This window comes from Erpetoichthys calabaricus, chromosome 1 (genome assembly GCF_900747795.2).
Source record: "Erpetoichthys calabaricus chromosome 1, fErpCal1.3, whole genome shotgun sequence".
Taxonomy (NCBI): domain Eukaryota; kingdom Metazoa; phylum Chordata; class Cladistia; order Polypteriformes; family Polypteridae; genus Erpetoichthys; species Erpetoichthys calabaricus.
The window spans coordinates 189,922,982-189,941,771 of record NC_041394.2 but is presented as its reverse complement, the minus strand read 5'-3'; the positions used below and the strand labels follow the sequence as shown (position 1 = coordinate 189,941,771).

The window sequence follows — 18,790 nt, the reverse complement described above, 5'->3', positions numbered from 1 at the left end:
AAGGCTGTTGGTCCAGATACCTATGGAATCATGGAGGTATTTAGGAGAGATGGTAGTGGAGTTTTTAACCAGATTGTTTAATGGAATCTTGGAAAGTGAGAAGATGCCTGAGGAGTGAAGAAGAAGTGTACTGGTGCCGATATTTAAGAATAAGAGGGATGTGCAGGACTACAGTAACTACAGTGGAATAAAATTCATGAGCCACATCATGAAGTTATTGGAATGAGTAATGGAAGCTAGGTTAAGTAAGGTGATGATTAGTGAACAGCAGTATGGTTTCATGCCTAGAAAGAGCACCACAGATACAATGTATGCTCTGAGGATGTTGATGGAGAAGTTTAGAGAAGGCCAGAAGGAGTTGCATTGCGCTTTTGTGGACCTGGAGAAGGCATATGACAGGGTGCCTTGAGAGGATTTGTGGTATTGTATGAAGAAGTTGGGAGTGGCAGAGAAGTATGTAAGAGTTGTACAGGATATTTACGAGGGAAGTGAGACTGTGGTGAGGTCTGCGGTAGGAGTGACAGGTGCATTCAAGTTGGAAGTGGGATTACATCAGGGATCGGCTATGAGCCCTTTCTTATTTGCAATGGTGATGGACAGGTTGACAGATGAGATTAGACTAAAGTCCCTGTTGACTATGATGTTTGCTAATGACATTGTGATCTGTAGCGATAGTAGGGAGCAGGTTGAGGAGACCCTGGAGAGGTGGAGATACGCTCTAGAGAGGAGAGGAATGAAGGCCAGTAGGAACAAGACAAAATACATCTGTGTAAATGAGAGGGAGGTCAGTGGAATGTTGAGGATGCAGGGAGTAGAGTTGGCGAAGGTGGATGAGTTTAAATACTTGGGATCAACAGTACAGAGTAGTGGGGATTGTGGAAGAGAGAGTGCAGGTAGGGTGGAATGGGTGGAGAAGAGTGTCAGGAGTAATTTATGACAGACAGGTATCACCAAGAGTGAAAGGGAAGGTCTACAGGATGGTAGTGAGACCAGCTATGTTATATGGGTTGGAGACAGTGGCACTGACCAGAAAGCAGGAGACAAAGCTGGAGGTAGCAGAGTTAAAGATGCTAAGATTTGCTCTGGGTGTGACGAGGATGGATAGGATTAGAAATAAGTATATTAGAGGGTCAGCTCAAGTTGGATGGTTGGGAGACAAAGTCAGAGAGGCGAGATTGCGTTGGTTTGGACATGTGCAGAGGAGAGATTCTGGGTATATTAGGAGAAGGATGCTAAGAATAGAGCTGCCAGGGAAGAGAAAAAGAAGAAGGCCTAAGCGAAAGTTTATGGATGTGGTGAGAAAGGACATGCAGGTGATAGGTGTAACAGAGCAAGATGCAGAGGACAGAAAGATATGGAAAAAGATGATCCGCTGTGGCAATCCCTAACAGGAGCAGCTGAAAGAAGAAGAAGAAAATAGTCTCTAAATGTGTGCATTATTTTTTTGTGATCAATGATTTTGTCTCTGTTTGTGTTGGTAATTGCTGGGATTGCATTGTATGCTTCCTGCTTGTGGATTTGTTGAGCCAAAATCTTATTGGCTTTCTCTCCATGATCATAGTAATGATGTCTTGATTTAAAAATGACTTGTTCTGTTTCTTTAGTTCTCAAGAGGTTGAGTTCTGAATGCAGAGCCTGTCTTTTCCTATGAAGTGCTTCATTTGGACAAATGTCATGTTCTTGATCTATTCTGGAAATTTCACTGATTAGCTCTGATACCTTCTTGGTTTACAATTTATTTTGGTGGGTAAGGTATGAGATAATCTGTCCACTTAAGAAAACCTTCAGAATTTCCCAGAGTATTCCTGCAGAAACCTCAGAGGACATATTTGTCTCTAAAAAAATCATTTTGCTTGGATATAAATTCTGTACAGTTCTCATCCACTAATAAAACTGGGTTTAGACACCATCTGCGAGATAAGTATGTGGGGCATAGCGATTTTAGCTCCATGATCAGAGGAGCATGGTCGAAGATAACGATAGCGTCATACTTACAAAATTTAATCGTAGGCAAGAAATTATTATCTATAAAAAATAATCAATTCTTTTGTGACAGTGGTGCACTGGTGAGTAGAAGGAATATGTTCTTGAATTTGGGTTTAAAAATATCCAGGGGTCTAATAAGTTGTGAGCTGTTACAAACTGTGTAATTGTTTTTGTGGTGTTAGACGTCCTCGTCCCTGTGGCAGGAGACCTACCTAGGTCTGGATTTAAAAAATAATTAAAATTCCCAGCCATTATAATTTTATGTGTGTTCACATTGGGAATGGATACAAATACATTTTGGATGAAGTCCCTATCATCTAAATTGAGTGCGAAGATATTAATCAAAATCACTTTACACTTAAATAATGAGTTTAACTAACAATAAGAAATGGTTATAATTAAGGAAATGGTTAGAGTGAAATATCTTGGACTTTGAGGCACCAACTTAGCTGGTCATCTGTTGGCTCACTTCATATCTCTTCTTTGTTTGTGTGCCTTTTAAGGAAAAATATCAGAAAGTCAGTGGACTGAATCTTAAAAAACAAATCAATTAAAATGAAGGGAAAAGAAGTTAATTAGCAGAAAAAACTAGTCACTAATTAAGAAAAGGTTTAGATGGAAAGCCTGCAGCCAGGACAAAGGCTGAAGACCCCTGCAATAGGGAACAGATAGTGCACTGCAAATGTTAACGCCAAGGTCAACATTAATTTCTTAAATTTCAACCTCTGTTAGAAGGGTAGCACAGCTAGTGATACAATAAACAGTATTTTCTAGATAATTAAAAAAAATACATTTTAAATAATAATTTCAAGCTTGTACACTCTGTTTCTCATTTAACAAGACAAATCGAAAACCAAAAAATAATGAACAGAATATCTTATTGGTGTCAAACGGAAATTAATTAAAAGCTAGAATCAGATTAGTGACAGCTGTATCAAGGAAAAACATGAGCTAAAACTCATTTAGGCTGGAATTTACCTCAAAGATTTTTCAGCTGTTAATACTTTTATTTATTTATTTTTTTTACCAAGTATGTTTTATTCAGTAAATTATTGATTCTTTAACTAAAACACCACTACAGTGTAAGTATAGTTCCGCATTTCCACTGTGGTTGGTGGCTTTCATTTCAACCAATTTGTTAATCATTCAAATTTAATTGCATATTTTTATTTTCCTTTCAACAGAGTTTGATTGAGTTTCTGAAAACAAGATGGGTATTGATAAAAGATAGTAAATCGACTGTTGAAGGCTACACAATTATTCTAACGAGCAATGCATCAAGCACATTAAGAAATTGGATAGATGGACTAATGGTTATAAATTAAAATTAAATAAGGGATAGGCCTAATTTTCACTAATATGAACCTGTATAAATAACTGCACACAGTATAATTTAAAAGTTGCTAAAAATAAAATTTATATCTATGAAAAAACAAAGACTAAATCAAAGTACATGGTAAAACTACACCAGTCCAAGAATAGTCAAGTTTCATTCTGATCTATTAGATATTATTAGATTATTATAAAGTCCCTGGTTTGAAGTACTAGTTTGAATTTAGTGTACATTTTTGATAAAAAATATTAATGTGTCCCAAAGTAATTTAATGCTGTTGATTATTCTGTTATTAAGATTGCGATGTATAAAAAGTTAAATTGCTTAAGTTTAAATACTCTGCATTTTAGATTTCTTGCACAATTATAAATTAGGTACTTATTAACTATATGGCTGCTACAACAATAAACAATATAGAAAGTGGAAAATAACCCTGAAATCACTATTGTTTGGGTTTATTTTACAGATATCTATGTTCCCTCCTCATTTAGTTTAAACATATGCATTAATTCACAACCCACAGATATATATTTTTTTTAATTTATATACAACTTGCTAAAAAAATAAGTATTTTACTTGATGTTAAATGCTAAAGCACACAAAATGTAAGAACTGAAATTTCAGCAGAACAGCAAAATAAAAAGTATGGAGATAATGACATTTATTTCATAAACTGTGCTTCTAATAGAATGTTCCTAAAAGAAGCATTAAAGAAGAACATGGGGGATGGGAATGCAAAATATATATTAAAGGAAGAAGGATATATTTATACAAAAGGTATAAAAACACAAACACTAGTTCGACAAACATCACTTCGAGAAATATGTCACCTGGAGTCAGCTGGATAGCCTGTGAAATTCAGAGTTGAGTGCCTACTCTTGCCTTTATTAAAGTGATCCAGTGACTCATTTTTATGTTGTGATGCTTTATGTACCTTCTGTGGTAGAATCAATATAGGAGCACTTTTTTTGCTGCAGGGCTCAAATCTCTGTATCACCTCATTAAAAGGGTTGAAACAGTGTGGTCTTTACCTAAAGTCACATCTTACTAGTTCAAGGATGCAATTTAATTAGGTGAGGTTGTCCTTTTAAAATTAGCTTAGGTAAAACTAATTCATAGTTGAAATATTTACTGTAGACACATAATGGAAGCCGGTAATAAATTTTGTATGTCTAATTTAAAATCATTGGAAAACATGAGTTTCATTGAGTGTCAAAACTGCGTTTTCTAACACACATTGTGTTGTGCGAAGGGTCAGCTGTGGATGAAAAGGAATAATGAACTAGAGCATATAGTCATAAGCATTGGATTATATTTTAATGAATTGCAGGGTTTCAAGGTAGGTAGATGACAGAACAAGCAGTCTTGACAGCAATAGCCTTTTAAGTTAGGCGAGCAAAAACTGGGGTAAATGTTTCCCCAGTCACTGGAATAGTAATAGTAGCCTTAAGGAAAGTCCAGAAAGGGGCTATGTGACTAGCTGGCCAATGTTACGAATTATTTTTTCCCCATTTGAATTGTGTGCATTACTAATTTATGCTTATTTATTATTTTTTTACGGTTGTTTAATATTATCATTATTTTTGTTTATATTCAGCAATGCCATAATGTTTTTCATCATTTTCCATGGCTACTGCCATTTTCTGTTGATTGTTATTAGTCATATGGCTGCCAGTCATATGGTTAGCCCATTAGTGTGGTGCATGACATCACTACACATACATTAGTTTAAGACTAAGGTGATCAAAAAAATCTCATTAATTCTTAATGTACAGTAGATAGGGAAATGACAAGTAATAATGGTATTGTCACTGAAATTTCGAGCACCTTCTCAGATTAGACATTAGCTCTGACTACTTACCATACTTTACATACTACCTAAAGGCTTCTCTCTTGTCTCCTCTTCTTAGATAACAATATTCTATCTTTTTGTATAAGTCATTTTCTACCTTGCCTACAACAACAAGAGCAACATGTAGTTATAATAGCTCTCAGCTTCAAATGTCTGCTTAGTCATGGAACAATATTTTATTGACAGATGTGGAGGTTCTTGCCAACATGTGCCTTATTTCATTTAAAGAAACCCTGATGCTACATTCCACAGAAACAAGTGAATAGCAAAAGTCAAGCTTAGTAGTGAGTCACAGTTTAAGGATGCTTTGTTATATTTGGACATAATAATAATGTTTTATTTATGTAGTTCCATATCCTAATCTCAAAATCACTTTGCGCACACAAATTAAAAAGCTGGTACAAAGAAAGGCAAATTGTTTCACAATACATAGCATACATATCGTAAAAATAACATCAGAAATTTAAACACAAAAAAAAGAATATAAACTGTCAAGTCTTAGTGAAGAAATGATAACATTGGGTGAATAGATACATTTTAAAATTGTATTTTAAAGCAAAAAAAAAAAAACTTGTGCGGTTGTGGAGAGATTGTGGAATAGTATTCCACAGTTTGGGAGCACCCACACTAGACAGTTTTGCATGAGGAAAAGTGAGAAGTCCAGAGTCAGGAAACCGGAGTAAAAGTGCTGATGTGCAAGGCTGAAGAACAGCAGAAGGATAAGAAGGGAAAACACCATGAAGTGGTTTGAGTGCAAATGTGAGGAGTTTAAATGTATCACAAATGATTACAGGAAGCCAGTAAAACTGGAAAAGAACAGGGGCCTCATGTATAAACGGTGCGTACGCACAGAAATGTTGTGTACGAACGTTTCCACTTTCAAATCGCGATGTATAAAACCTAAACTTGGTGTAAAGCCACGCACATTTCCACGGTACCTCATACCCTGGCGTACGCAATTTCTCCGCTCAGTTTTGCAGACTGGCGGCACCCAGCGTCAAAGCAGTGCTACTGTTCCTGTGTGGTCACCCTTTCTTTCTTAGATCCACATTCCTGACGCGGCTTTATAAATACACTGAAACTAACTGCATATTGTTTATTAGTGTAATGCATCTGATTGTAATTAACCTGCAGAAATATAATGGTCCAGGGAATAGCCATAGTATTCCAAATACCATAACTGCTTTAGCATTGTTACTCTCACTGCATCATCTTCTTCTTTCAGCTGCTCCCGTTAAGAGTTGCCACAGCAGATCATCTTTTTCCATATTACTCTCACTGCACCACTCAAGAGTATTTATATCACTGTATCTGAGTGGGGAATCACAGCAGCAGCTGATTGGAAAGAGAATTATTGGTATACAGCATGAAGCAGACGCTACCTCAGCCACGGCAAAACGCTTCAGAGACTTTCCTATACGGACTTCGCGGTTTAGAAAACGTTTCATCCCAAGAAGTATAAACGCACTCAATCAGTCCATCAAGTGCTCCTTGTAGAACTGTTTGTACTTATAAGTACAATTACCTCACTGTAAACTTGCGCTACAGTTTTAATATTGCACAACCTGCGCCACTTTATAAAGCGTGTATTTACATATGATGACGATATCATTTTTAAGATGAAATGCAGCAAAATATATTTATTATATTTATACAGATAAAACTTTAACTTCATTTAAATAGTCTGTATTGTTAATAATTAAACATGTGAGGACATGGTGCCGCAGCACTAGCTAGTTCAGGGATTGTTCCTGCATTGCGTTGTATTCTTGCTGGTGCTGACGCGACACTGAAAGGATAGACGGATAGAATAATTAAACATGAACTACGAAGACATTTCAATGTTCCTTAAAAGTTTTGAAGAATCGGCGTTCTAAGCTTACAAATGGCTTCATGTCTATTACAGAGCTGATTGTGTGGCGATTGGGTATTTGAAGAAAGAAAAGTAAGGACAGGAATTGGAGGTTAGTACGTTTGAAAGAGACAGTACTTCTGGAATAAATTATTTCATCGAAGGTCGTGCATGGCACAGCAAGCCTCTTGCGTGTGACATGAACAAGCACTGCGCCACTGTGTTCCCATATTTAATAACATGCTTTAACTCCTATCATCATGAAAAAGATATCACGTATACATCTCAGTATTTTAATTATTCAGAGAGCTGTAATATCATGAATGTAATGGATTATGTGTCCTGTCGGAGAAAAAGAAAGCCCGTTTAAGAAGCAGGTAGTGATTCACACACATAGAGCACATAGAAGATCGAATACAGAACAAAGCATTTAATGTGCTACTTTAGTTACAATGGGATTTGAGAAACTAGTAAATTAAACGATTTTAAGATGAAGTTTATGATGTTCTACTTTAATGGCAAAATAAACTATGTGATTAAAGTGGAAATTTCGAGATTAAAGTTGACATTTCGTGCTTTTTTCCCCACTGTGTGCCTATTTTTTTTGTCTGTACCCTAATAAGCTTTCATATGACACTCAGACGGTGGGCTACGACTCGCCTTTTCACGGCGACTTTGATATGTGATATCTTTTTTATTTCAGGCACTGTGCGACTTTGTGAACTTGAGCTTTCGAGTTTCTCCAACACTCTGTCACTCGATCAACTTCATTTTGTTGATTATACCACTGTTTAAACCAACAAATAGTACGTTTTTCCTTTGCCTCCACTTGGTATTCGCTGAAATTCTTATATTTTCCCCCCGTGCTTTTCCCATTGTCTTTTCACAGAAGGCTATTTATATTGATTTGCATATTCAAAGAGGCAGAATTCTGGGAGGAGTTGGGGCGGGACAGAAGGTGCATGCACATACGTTACTTTTCACGCTGACCGGGATTTATGTAGCGGAAGAACGTGGAAGTTTGCACACGTACAGATTCCTGCATCTGAATTTTTCTGTGCGTACTCACATTCCCGCTTTTGTGCTTACGCCATGTTATAGTGTGAGTTCTACACACGCCATTATACATGAGGCCCCAGGTGTGATATGTGTGAAATTCTTGGTATGGGTTAGTAGCCTGACTGCTGGGTTTTGGAAATTATTAAAAGATAAGACAGGTAGACCAATATATAATGAATCACAGTGATCCAGGCATGGGGTAATAAAAGCAAGAATTGGGATCTTTGCATGGAAATGAAGATGGGTAATTATTACGTAGGTGATAGAACGTGGTTTTAGTTAGAGGTAATACGTGCCTGGAAAGATATTGTGGAATCAAAAATAACACAAAGATTATGAACTGTATCAGAAAGAGTAACTATAGTACTATCTAAAGAAAGAGGAAAAAAACACCGACCTTTAAAAGAGCAGCTTTGGACCCTATTAACATGATCGAAGTCTTTTACTTATTACATTAAATTACATTCCATATAGTTCTTACTGTCCTTGAAGCAATTTATCAAAGGAGATGGTGAAAAGGGACTAGTAGAATGGGTGCTTAGACATATTTGGGTGTCATCTGCATTCAAATTAAATTGCAAACCATGATGACAAATCATAGTGCCCAGGGAAAACAAGTAAACAAAAGAGGACCTAAAACAAAGCCTTGTGGAATGCCTTAAGAAACCAGAGCAGACTTGTGTATTCCAATAGAAATGAAATGCATCCTGCCAGTAAGGCAGGATTTGAACCAGGTTAAAGCAATACCATAATTTCCAGGGAGGGACTGAAGATAGGAGAGTAGAATGTTATGTTTAACCATATCAAAAGCAGCACTAAGATAAAAGAGGAGCAGAATACTGAAAAATCCAGTCAGCAGAGTACAGGAGGTCATTTACAACTCTTAAGAATAGCAGTTTCTGTATTGTAATGGGCGCAAAAGTCTGACTGGAAAGGCTCATAAAGATTGTTATTAAACATATATTGTACACATGTATTTGAGGGGACATTACCTTCTCGAGAAAAAAAGAAAAGGAAGGTTAGATAGGCCTGTGAACTGCAGAATCAAGGGAGTGTTTTTTTTTTTGAGAATAGGAGTGATAATGGCAGTTTTTAAAGAAACAGGAGCCAGGCCAGAAGAATGAGAACTGTTCACAATGCATGAAATACAAGTTGAAAGGATAGGAGACAGATTTTGAGCAGTAATGTTGGGGCTGGGTCAAGTGGACAAGTAAAGGTATTGGACTTCATGATCAGCTTTTAAATGTGCACAGGATCAGTGGGTATAATACAGTTAAAGCGAGTAACAGGATTAATGTTGCTAGTACCAGCCAAAATGTCAGATGAATCAGAATCAGAATTAACTTTATTGGCCAGGTACATATACAAGGACAACGCAGAATACAAAGGATAAAATATATGAAATAAAATCTAAAATGATAAAATATGATGCAGCATACAAGGGCAATACAAAAGAAATAGATAGTAGGATTAAAATGTCCACTCAGTCTTGTTTGCAGGTATGCATAGATACTGAGTAGAAGCTCCAACTTGATTAGTCAGAAAAATGTTTTATTAACTTTCAGTGCACATCGAAAAAAAAACTGTTTAGGTGATATGTTGTCTTAGCTTTCACTGCACAAGGAAATTTGCTGGAGGGAAGTCTTTAGAATAGTTCACACCCTGAGTTAGTCTGATCAGCAATGATCTTTGTGGCCAACTTTCTTACCCTAGACTTCTATAGGACTTGAATGTAAAGTAAGTTGTAGCTTATGATCTTTTCATAGGCTCTGATAATACGCTGCAGATTGGCCTTAGCCTGAACAAAGGTAGCACCAAACCAAACAGTTATAGATGTGATCAGAATGGACTCAATGATGGCTGTGTAGAATTGGACCAATATTGCTTGAGAGAGATTGAATTTCCTCAGCTGATGCAAAAAGAAAATTCTCTGATGGGCTTTCCTAATAACATATGTAATTTTATTGTCCCATTTATGGTATTATGAGAGCACAGTGCCGAGAAACTTAAATGAATCTGTCATTCCAACAGCTGAGCCATTTAAAGCAAGTGATGGGTGAGCAGGTGACTGTTTCCTGAAATCTATAATCATCGCCAGAGTTTTTTGGATGTTAAGATCCAAACTATTATGGCCACATCACAATATCAGATTTTCCACCACTTGTCTGTATATGGCCCCATCATTGTTTGAAATAAGGCATATTAGTGTGATGAAGGGCAGGATGGTAGATATTCATATACAGTAATCCCTCGCTATATCGCGCTTCGCCTTTCGAGGCTTCACTCCATCGCGGATTTTATATGTAAGCATATTTAAATATATATCACGGATTTTTTTGCTGGTTCGCGGATTTCTGCGGACAATGGGTCTTTTAATTTCTGGTACATGCTTCCTCAGTTGGTTTGCCCAGTTGATTTCATACAAGGGACGCTATTGGCAGATGGCTGAGAAGCTACCCGGCTTACTTTTCTGTCTCTCTTGCGCTGACTTTCTCTGATCCTGACGTAGGGGGTGTGGCAGGTGGCCGGGTGCGGCCCTCAATCAGCCGCCGCCCTGCAATCAAGGCTGGAGTCGGGTGTGGAGGTGGACGAGGTCTGAGGAGGCGGCAAGGAGAGGCACTGAGTGTGTGTGCAGTGAAGAGACGGCTTGGAGGAGAAGCCAGGATAGTGAAGAGACTGTGGGGGGTGTTTGGTGGCGGTGCACTTAGTGACTGTAAATAGTGAGTAGTGTAAATAAACGTGTGGTGATGGACTGCAATGTGTCTGCCTGTCTGTATCCGGGCTGTTCCCTTCTACAGGGGATTGAGCAGGGGGGCTGTTCGCACACCTAGACGATAAGGACGCTCGTCTAAAAATGCTGAAAGATTATCTTCACGTTGCTATCTTTTGTGCAGCTGCTTCCTGAAACGACATGCTGCACGGTGCTTCGCATACTTAAAAGCTCGAAGGGCACGTATTGATTTTTGATTGAAAAACAAACTCTGTCTCTCTCTCTCCCTGCTCCTGACGGAGGGGGTGTGAGCTGCCGCATTCAACAGCTTTGTGCCGCGGTGCTTCGCATACTTAAAAGCAAACAGCCCTATTGATTGGTTTGCTTTCCTCTGTCTTTCTGACAGACTCTGCTCCTGACGCGCACTCCTTTGAAGAGGAAAATATGTTTGCATTCTTTTAATTGTGAGACGGAACTGTCATCTCTGTCTTGTCATGGAGCACAGTTTAAACTTTTGAAAAAGAGACAAATGTTTGTTTGCAGTGTTTGAATAACGTTCCTGTCTCTCTACAACCTCCTGTGTTTCTGCGCAAATCTGTGACCCAAGCATGACAATATAAAAATAACCATATAAACATATGGTTTCTACTTCGCGGATTTTCTTATTTCACGGGTGGCTCTGGAACGCAACCCCCGCGATGGAGGAGGGATTACTGTATAGCACAGATTGTAAAGTAACAAAATTTGGTGGCATAGAAGATTGGGGGTGTACTGTATTTAAGTCATCTATAAGAAGAATTCTCAAGCACACAGAAGAGGATATCATAAGCATTTCAGTAAATCCAGATATAAAATTGATGATTTTGGTGGGCAATAAACCAACATGATAGTGTTATTCCAGTTTTCTTTGTTTTATAGCTAAAATGTAAAAGAAGTAACCTCTTAAAGGATAATAACTTATTGACTGTATTCATGTAATACAATAGCGAGAAAGTCACCTTACAAGGTATGCTGGGCTTCATTAAGCATTTGTAGCCTGGAGTGGAAAGCATGTTCAAGTCATTAAACTGATAAGAAGTTCCACAATGAAAAAAAAAAAAGTTGAGTTTATTTTCAGTAATTTGTGGAATAACAGAGCTTTGTTCCATACAGAATGACAATTAAAAAGGCCACACCAACCTTATTATCAATTTGAGTAATAAAGTCAGCTTTAAATAGCTGTTGCAGCCAGTGAATATTACTGCTGATCCAAACCTTTATTGGACCAAAATGAAGGAATGCAGCCATCAGGAACACTGTTTACACATTAAATCAGCACCTTGAACTGCATTGAATATATTGTGGGTAAGATGCTACACCCAGAACAAGGCAGAGTTTGTAAGCTTCAGAAGAAAGCCGACCAGAACAGTTCAGATGCATAAGTTTGGATTATGTATAGGTAAATATCGTCACAGAGTAATTGCTGGAGGAAATAAAAACATAACACCAAATCAAATTCAGAAATAAATCCCACAGAGGTAGACTTCCAGGAGAAGCTTAAGAAAACCATTTTGAATTTACTATTCAATACAGAGCCAAGCAATGACCACATTAGCCAACAAGCCGCAAAATCCACCATAACACAATGTTGAGTATGGGAAGGTGTGGTATAGCGGGTCCACAGCTCCCGTTCAAAAGGCTTGTTTTAAAATAAATAATCACGCTCGCGGCTTAGCGAGGGGGCATGGTGGTTGTGTTGCTGAAGCAGTTCTCAAGGCGATCTGGGGTGTGGGCGTTTCTCACCTAAGTGCACAGGTGATAGACTGCCCGCATCCGTGATTGTTCCTGGGACTGCTAATTTGCCTCAGCTGCTATGCCCTCTTGATAAATAGAAGCGCAAGTCGGCTAAGGGGGAAGAAAAAAGTAAAGGAAAGAAAGAACGGGAGGTAGCGAGAGAAGACAGCAAGCAGGTGGAGAGAGCCGGTATGAGGAAGAAGGAGAGCGAGCGAGCGAGGAAGAGCAGGTTCGCATGAGAGAAAGCAGGCAGCTGGGAGGAGAGCCCACGAGGGGAGTGTTTGGCCAACACTCAGTGGGGCTGAAGGAAGCGGTCGCTCCAGCTGAGCGATTTAGGAGCTGGAGTGACCAGTAGAGGCGTCGACTTGACCGTTGAAAGGAGCGGGAGTCGAGGAGGCTTTGGGCTGGTTTAGCCCCAGCGTGAGCGCCTTGGCCACTGGGGAAATAACCCAAGTCTCGGTCCGGTTTGGAGCCCGACGTAGCCAAGGATCGGAGGGCTACCGGACCAGAGTGAAAGGCAGCTGTTCCTGCAGGTGGGCGACTCTCCTGTTGAGCAGCCCAGATGGGAGTAGTAGGGGAGCCGCTACGGTAACAGAAGACACCGGGCTTAGTGTTTTTAGAGGATTGCTTCCTGTAATATTTTAACCTCATTGTTTTTAGAAGATTTTTCTATTTGTTTTGAACTTGTTACAATACCAGAGAATTTCTCAGGAGAATATAAGCCTTCTGTCTGAGTTGCAGATGAAGTTTAGCTGAATCACATAGCAAAACAACAATTTAATAAATAATAATAATAGGTTACATTTATTGAGCGCCTTTCACATATCCAAGGTCGCTTTACATACAGAGTGAGTAAAAAAAAAAAAAAAAAATTTTACACACATGACAAAAGTTCATAGAAGAGGAAAGTTTTCAGTTGCGATTTAAAAGTGCAGAAACAGGAGCAATCTCGGAGAGACTGAGGAAGAGAGTTCCAGAGTTGAGGGGCTATAGCACTGAAGGACCTGCCTTCCAAGGTGGAGAGTCTGGTGTGTGAGACAGTAAGGAGATTACTGCTCGAGGACCTGAGAGAGCATCAAGGAGTGTAAGGAGCTAGTAGCTAGTAGTAGAGGTAGAGGGGGGCAAGGTTATGTAGGGCTTTGAAGGTGAGAAGCAGAATCTTGAATTTAATCCTTGATGGAACCGGTAACCAGTGAAGCTGGGAGAGAACAGGGGAGATGTGAGCAAAACGCTTTGTGTGGGTGAGGACTCTAGCTGCAGAGTTCTATATATACTGTAGCTTATGTATAGATTTTGCAGGGAGGCCAATGAAGAAGGAATTACAGTAATCAATACAAGACATTATGAAACAATGAACCAGAGTTTGAGCATCAGATAAGGACAGAAATGGACGGAGGACGGCAATGTTACGGAGATGATAGAATGAAATTTTGGAAAGAGACCTAATGTGTAACTCAAAGTTAAGTGATGAATCAAACAAAACACCAAGATTTCTGACAACAGGAGCAGGTCTGACAAGTGTACCATCAACAGAAATAGAGAAATTGAATGCCTTAGAAAGATTGGGATTTTGGACCTACCAGTAACACTTCAGTTTTATTGGCGTTAAGATTGAGAAAGTTATTTTCCATCCATAGCTTAAGATTAGTGATGCATTCTGTGAGTGTGCTGGGAGGTGAATCTGTAGGGGAGTCTGTACTAAGATAACTCTATATCGACTGCATAACAGTGGAAGTTAAGGCCATGTCTGCAAATAATCTGATAATAATAATAATTTAAATAATAATTTAAAACACACAAGCATGTATACATTGAAATAACTGAAGAAAAGGAAATATTGTGTTTTAAAATGAAAAAGTGAAGTTGTGATGAGTATGAAAGTCCACAGATGTCATTGACTTATGATAGCAACTGTGTAACTTCATTACACTGCCATGAAAGATTTAAATATAAATAAAAGAAACATAACTACAATTATTTGTGTAAATAGTAGCATAACCAGTTATTAGGTCAAAGACAATTTTTGACATTTAGGCACTGAGTAATTGCATAACTTTTTAAATAAATAAAATAGATGAGCATCACATTTTAGTCCTATTTATTTACTTAGAATCAAATTTACTCAGTTTATTACTAGAAGATCTGATAAAATTTACTTTAAGAAAATAGTCAGTAAAGTGAAAACATTAACAGAGAAATGTACATGCTTGTAAGTTACTCAGTTTTGGTACACATGAAAATCTTGTACAAGCTCCTGTTCCAATCAACAAAATAATATACAGTACATATTGGTTAAATGCAGTAAAGCACCAAATATTAATACTGCAAATTACAATTTACAATTCTTACAAAGACACAAAAGAAATAAATATGTATATTTTTATGCATTAAAGAGTAAAAAGAAGAATATTAAAATAATTGTTCTCATTACAAGCATGCATACCTACCAGTAAAGAAGAGCTACAAAGACCAGAAACAAAGCAATGAAGATTGTTTTGCTGTTGGATTCGATTGGCAATTGTGTCAGAAAATCCATACTTATTTTTTATCTTCAGCAAATGCAAACAACACACACACAAAATAAAGCTTTATAAAGTGTTTTTCTGTTTTCTGCTGGACAAGCTGGGTCAATGCTTGTGGAAGATGTGCTGGAAAAAGAAAGATATAAAAAGAAAATTGTAAGCAAGTACTTGAAATCAGTAAGCATAACATAATTTATCTGAACAGCAAGCAATAGAAAAAACTCTCATTTCTAAGTTCTTTCAAGTGCAAAAATAGGACATATCTTTTGTGAGAAACAACATGCTTCTGGATACACACCATAAGGATTATTTATATCAGGACACTATGCCCATAATTTGTTTGATAACTGTAATTTTGTCCCAAGCACTTATCTATAAATTGCCACTAGGTACTGAAAGACATTGCAATCATAAGATCATGAAGGGTCTGACAAATAAAAGAGGAAGATTTAGCTAACCAGAAGGAAATGATAGATTAACAAATAGCTAAGGTGTCCCAAAAACCATCCAGATCACTGAAAGAATTACCAGATAAACTTTTCTCAGTTCTTTGTGAATCCTAAAGATCTGGATTAGGTCCCTGTTTAGCCATCTGTGTTTAAAAATAAAGAAGCTGATTTTTTTTATTCTGCCAGAAAATGACATGGCTTTTAGTCCACTGACAAACATGGTTGCTCTTCTTCATGCAGCCTCAAGAGCTGCTATGTTTTTTTTTCTTTAAGTAAGGTGACCAAAACTGTACATAGCACTCCAGATGCCTCACTAGTGCATTACACAGTGGAAGCCTAAAGTGACTTGATTTATACAGTATTTAACCATTTTGCCTTATAACTTAACAAAAGTAAAGAAATAAGCAAATAAATGTTAACTATCTGGAGAATGATAATGTTATATTAAATAAATATCTGTTAGTCTCTTTGTTTTTGTTGTATCTGCTTTCAGAGAAAGGCAGAGATATTTCTTTTTCATTAAGGATCAGGAAATGAAAGCCAAGTCATAAACCAACCAAAGTTTATAACCAAAAAGTCAGTCCTACCTTATTAAAGTCTACTACAAAAACAAAGGAAAAGTCAAAAAGGAACAGCAAGAAACCTGAAAACCAGGTCAAAAAAGCAAAATCAAAGCACAACACAGGTAAAGTTATCCATGAGACCATGATAGGCTAGTGATTTATGTTGGGGTCATTAAAATATAGTAGCAATGGTGGATGGGTGGTTGGAGGAATAAAAAGGAGCCTGGATAATAAGAGAGTGATGAAGCTCAAAGAAAAGGGATGGACAAATATATTGGTTTGAATTGTGTTCTTTTACATTTTTGGCTAAAATTGGGGCTGTATCAGAATTTTCCTATATAGTATGTATGTAGACTTACAGTGCATCCAGAAAGTATTCACAGCGCATCATTTTTTCCACATTTTGTTATGTTACAGCCTTATTCCAAAATGGATTAAATTCATTTTTTTCCTCAGAATTCTACACACCACACCCCATAATGACAACATGAAAAAAGTTTGAGATTTTTGCAAATTTATTAAAAATAAAAAAATTGAGAAAGCACATGTACATAAGTATTCACAGCCTTTGCCATGAAGCTCAAAATTGAGCTCAGGTGCATCCTGTTTCCCCTGATCATCCTTGAGATGTTTCTGCAGCTTCCTTGGAGTCCACCTGTGGTGAATTCAGTTGATTGGACATGATTTGGAAAGGCACACACCTGTCTATATAAGGTCCCACAGTCGACAGTTCATGTCAGAGCACAAGCCAAGCAAGAAGTCAAAGGAATTGTCTGTAAACCTCCAAGACAGGATTGTCTCGAGGCATAAATCTGGGGAAGGTTACAGAAAAATTTCTGCTGCTTTGAAGGTCCCAATGAGCACAATGGCCTCCATCATCCGTAAGTGGAAGAAGTTTGAAACCACCAGGACTCTTCCTAGAGCTGGCCGGCCATCTAAACTGAGCGATCGGAGGAGAAGGGCCTTAGTCAGGGAGGTCCAGAGGTCCACTATGGAGAGAGGAGAACCCTCCAGAAGGACAACCATCTCTGCAGCAATCCACCAATCAGGTCTGTATGGTAGAGTGGCCAGACGGAAGCCACTCCTTAGTAAAAGGCACATGGCAGCACGCTTGGAGTTTGCCAAAAGGCACCTGAAGGACTCTCAGACCATAAGAAAGAAAATTCTCTGGTCTGATGAGAAAAAAATTGAACTCTTTGGTCTGAATGCCAGGTGTCACGTTTGGAGGAAACCAGGCACCGCTCATCACCAGGCCAATACCATCCCTACAGTGAAGCATGGTGGTGGCAGCACCATGCTGTGGGGATGTTTTTTAGTGGCAGGGACTGGGAGACTAGTCAGGATAAAGGGAAAGATGACTGCAGCAATGTACAGAGACATCCTGAATGAAAACCTGCTCCAGAGCGCTCTTGACCTCAGACTGGGGCAACGGTTCATCTTTCAGCAGGACAACGACCCTAAGCACACAGCCAAGATATCAAAGGAGTAGCTTCAGGACAACTCTGTGAATGTCCTTGAGTGGCCCAGCCAGAGCCCAGACTTGAATCCGATTGAACATCTCTGGAGAGATCTTAAAATGGCTGTGCACCGACACTTCCCATCCAACTTGATGAAGCTTGAGAGGTGCTGCAAAGAGGAATGGGCGAAACTGGTCAAGGATAGGTGTGCCAAGCTTGTGACACCATATTCAAAACGACTTGAGGCTGTAATTGCTGCCAAAGGTGCATCGACAAAGTATTGAGCAAAGACTGTGAATACTTATGTACATGTGATTTCTCAGTTTTTTTATTTTTAATAAATTTGCAAAAACCTCAAGTAAACTTTTTTCACGTTGTCATTATAGGGTGTTGTATGTAGAATTCTGAGGAAAAAAATGAATTTAATCCATTTTGAAATAAGGCTGTAACATAACAAAATGTGAAAAAAGTGATGCGCTGTGAATACTTTCCGGATGCACTGTAACTTCACTAATTATTTCTGTCCGTCTTTTACCAGCACAACATGCAAGTTCATACACTTTTTGTGTCACAAAATAAAAACAAAACAACAAAAAAAAAAAACACAACAGGATGCTGGAGATATGTCAGGCCCTCTGACATTGCCATCATCTATAAACCATATAGATTTAAAAACTAAATAAAATGAAACCCCGTAACCACCTGCTGCTCATCAAAATATATTGGCTATGAACTACCTATACTGAAATGTTGAAATGGAAATGCATCAAGTGTAGAACTAAATGGCTTTGAGCTGATAAAGGATAAGCCACAATAACAAAGAAAGAATATGTAGACAACATGACTCGAACTATATGCTGCAAGTCAGGTAGCAGGTGTTTATTGGTCAGTGTGAGGCAAAATTGAAAAAAAAATTATTTTCTACATTCATATCTTTTCATTTAGCACCAGAATTCTGTGCAAACAAGACCATCTTACTGCTGGATTGTTTTCCACAAAGTGGAAGGAGCACCTCTAGGCTTCCTTGGAGGTTCTTTCAAATCTAATGCATGTCTTTGAGGAGGTTGGTAAAAATCTTTTTTTTTTTTTATTAAAAGATTATTACTGTGGCTACCCTTAAATGGAGCAAAGGTACTTGACTTTTTCATACCTCTGCACTGGCATGTGCTAAATGGGAACAACTTTGACAAGAAGTGTAAACATGCTATTAAAAAAAAGAACACAACAGGAATTA

The 18,790-nt window shown here is 38.1% G+C and overlaps 1 protein-coding gene across 4 annotated transcripts in view; it reads right to left on the bottom strand.

The window, feature by feature from the left end:
- The window catches only part of tbxas1 (thromboxane A synthase 1 (platelet)), a 379,177-nt gene that overhangs the window by 319,500 nt on the left and 40,887 nt on the right, over positions 1-18,790 (bottom strand). For all 4 annotated transcript variants that reach the window (XM_028810450.2, XM_051935311.1, XM_051935318.1 and 1 more), the window contains one exon: positions 15,013-15,213. In XM_028810450.2, the coding sequence (XP_028666283.2) occupies positions 15,013-15,101 (89 nt within the window). In that variant the 5' untranslated portion in view covers positions 15,102-15,213. The remainder of the gene's footprint in view (positions 1-15,012; positions 15,214-18,790) is intronic.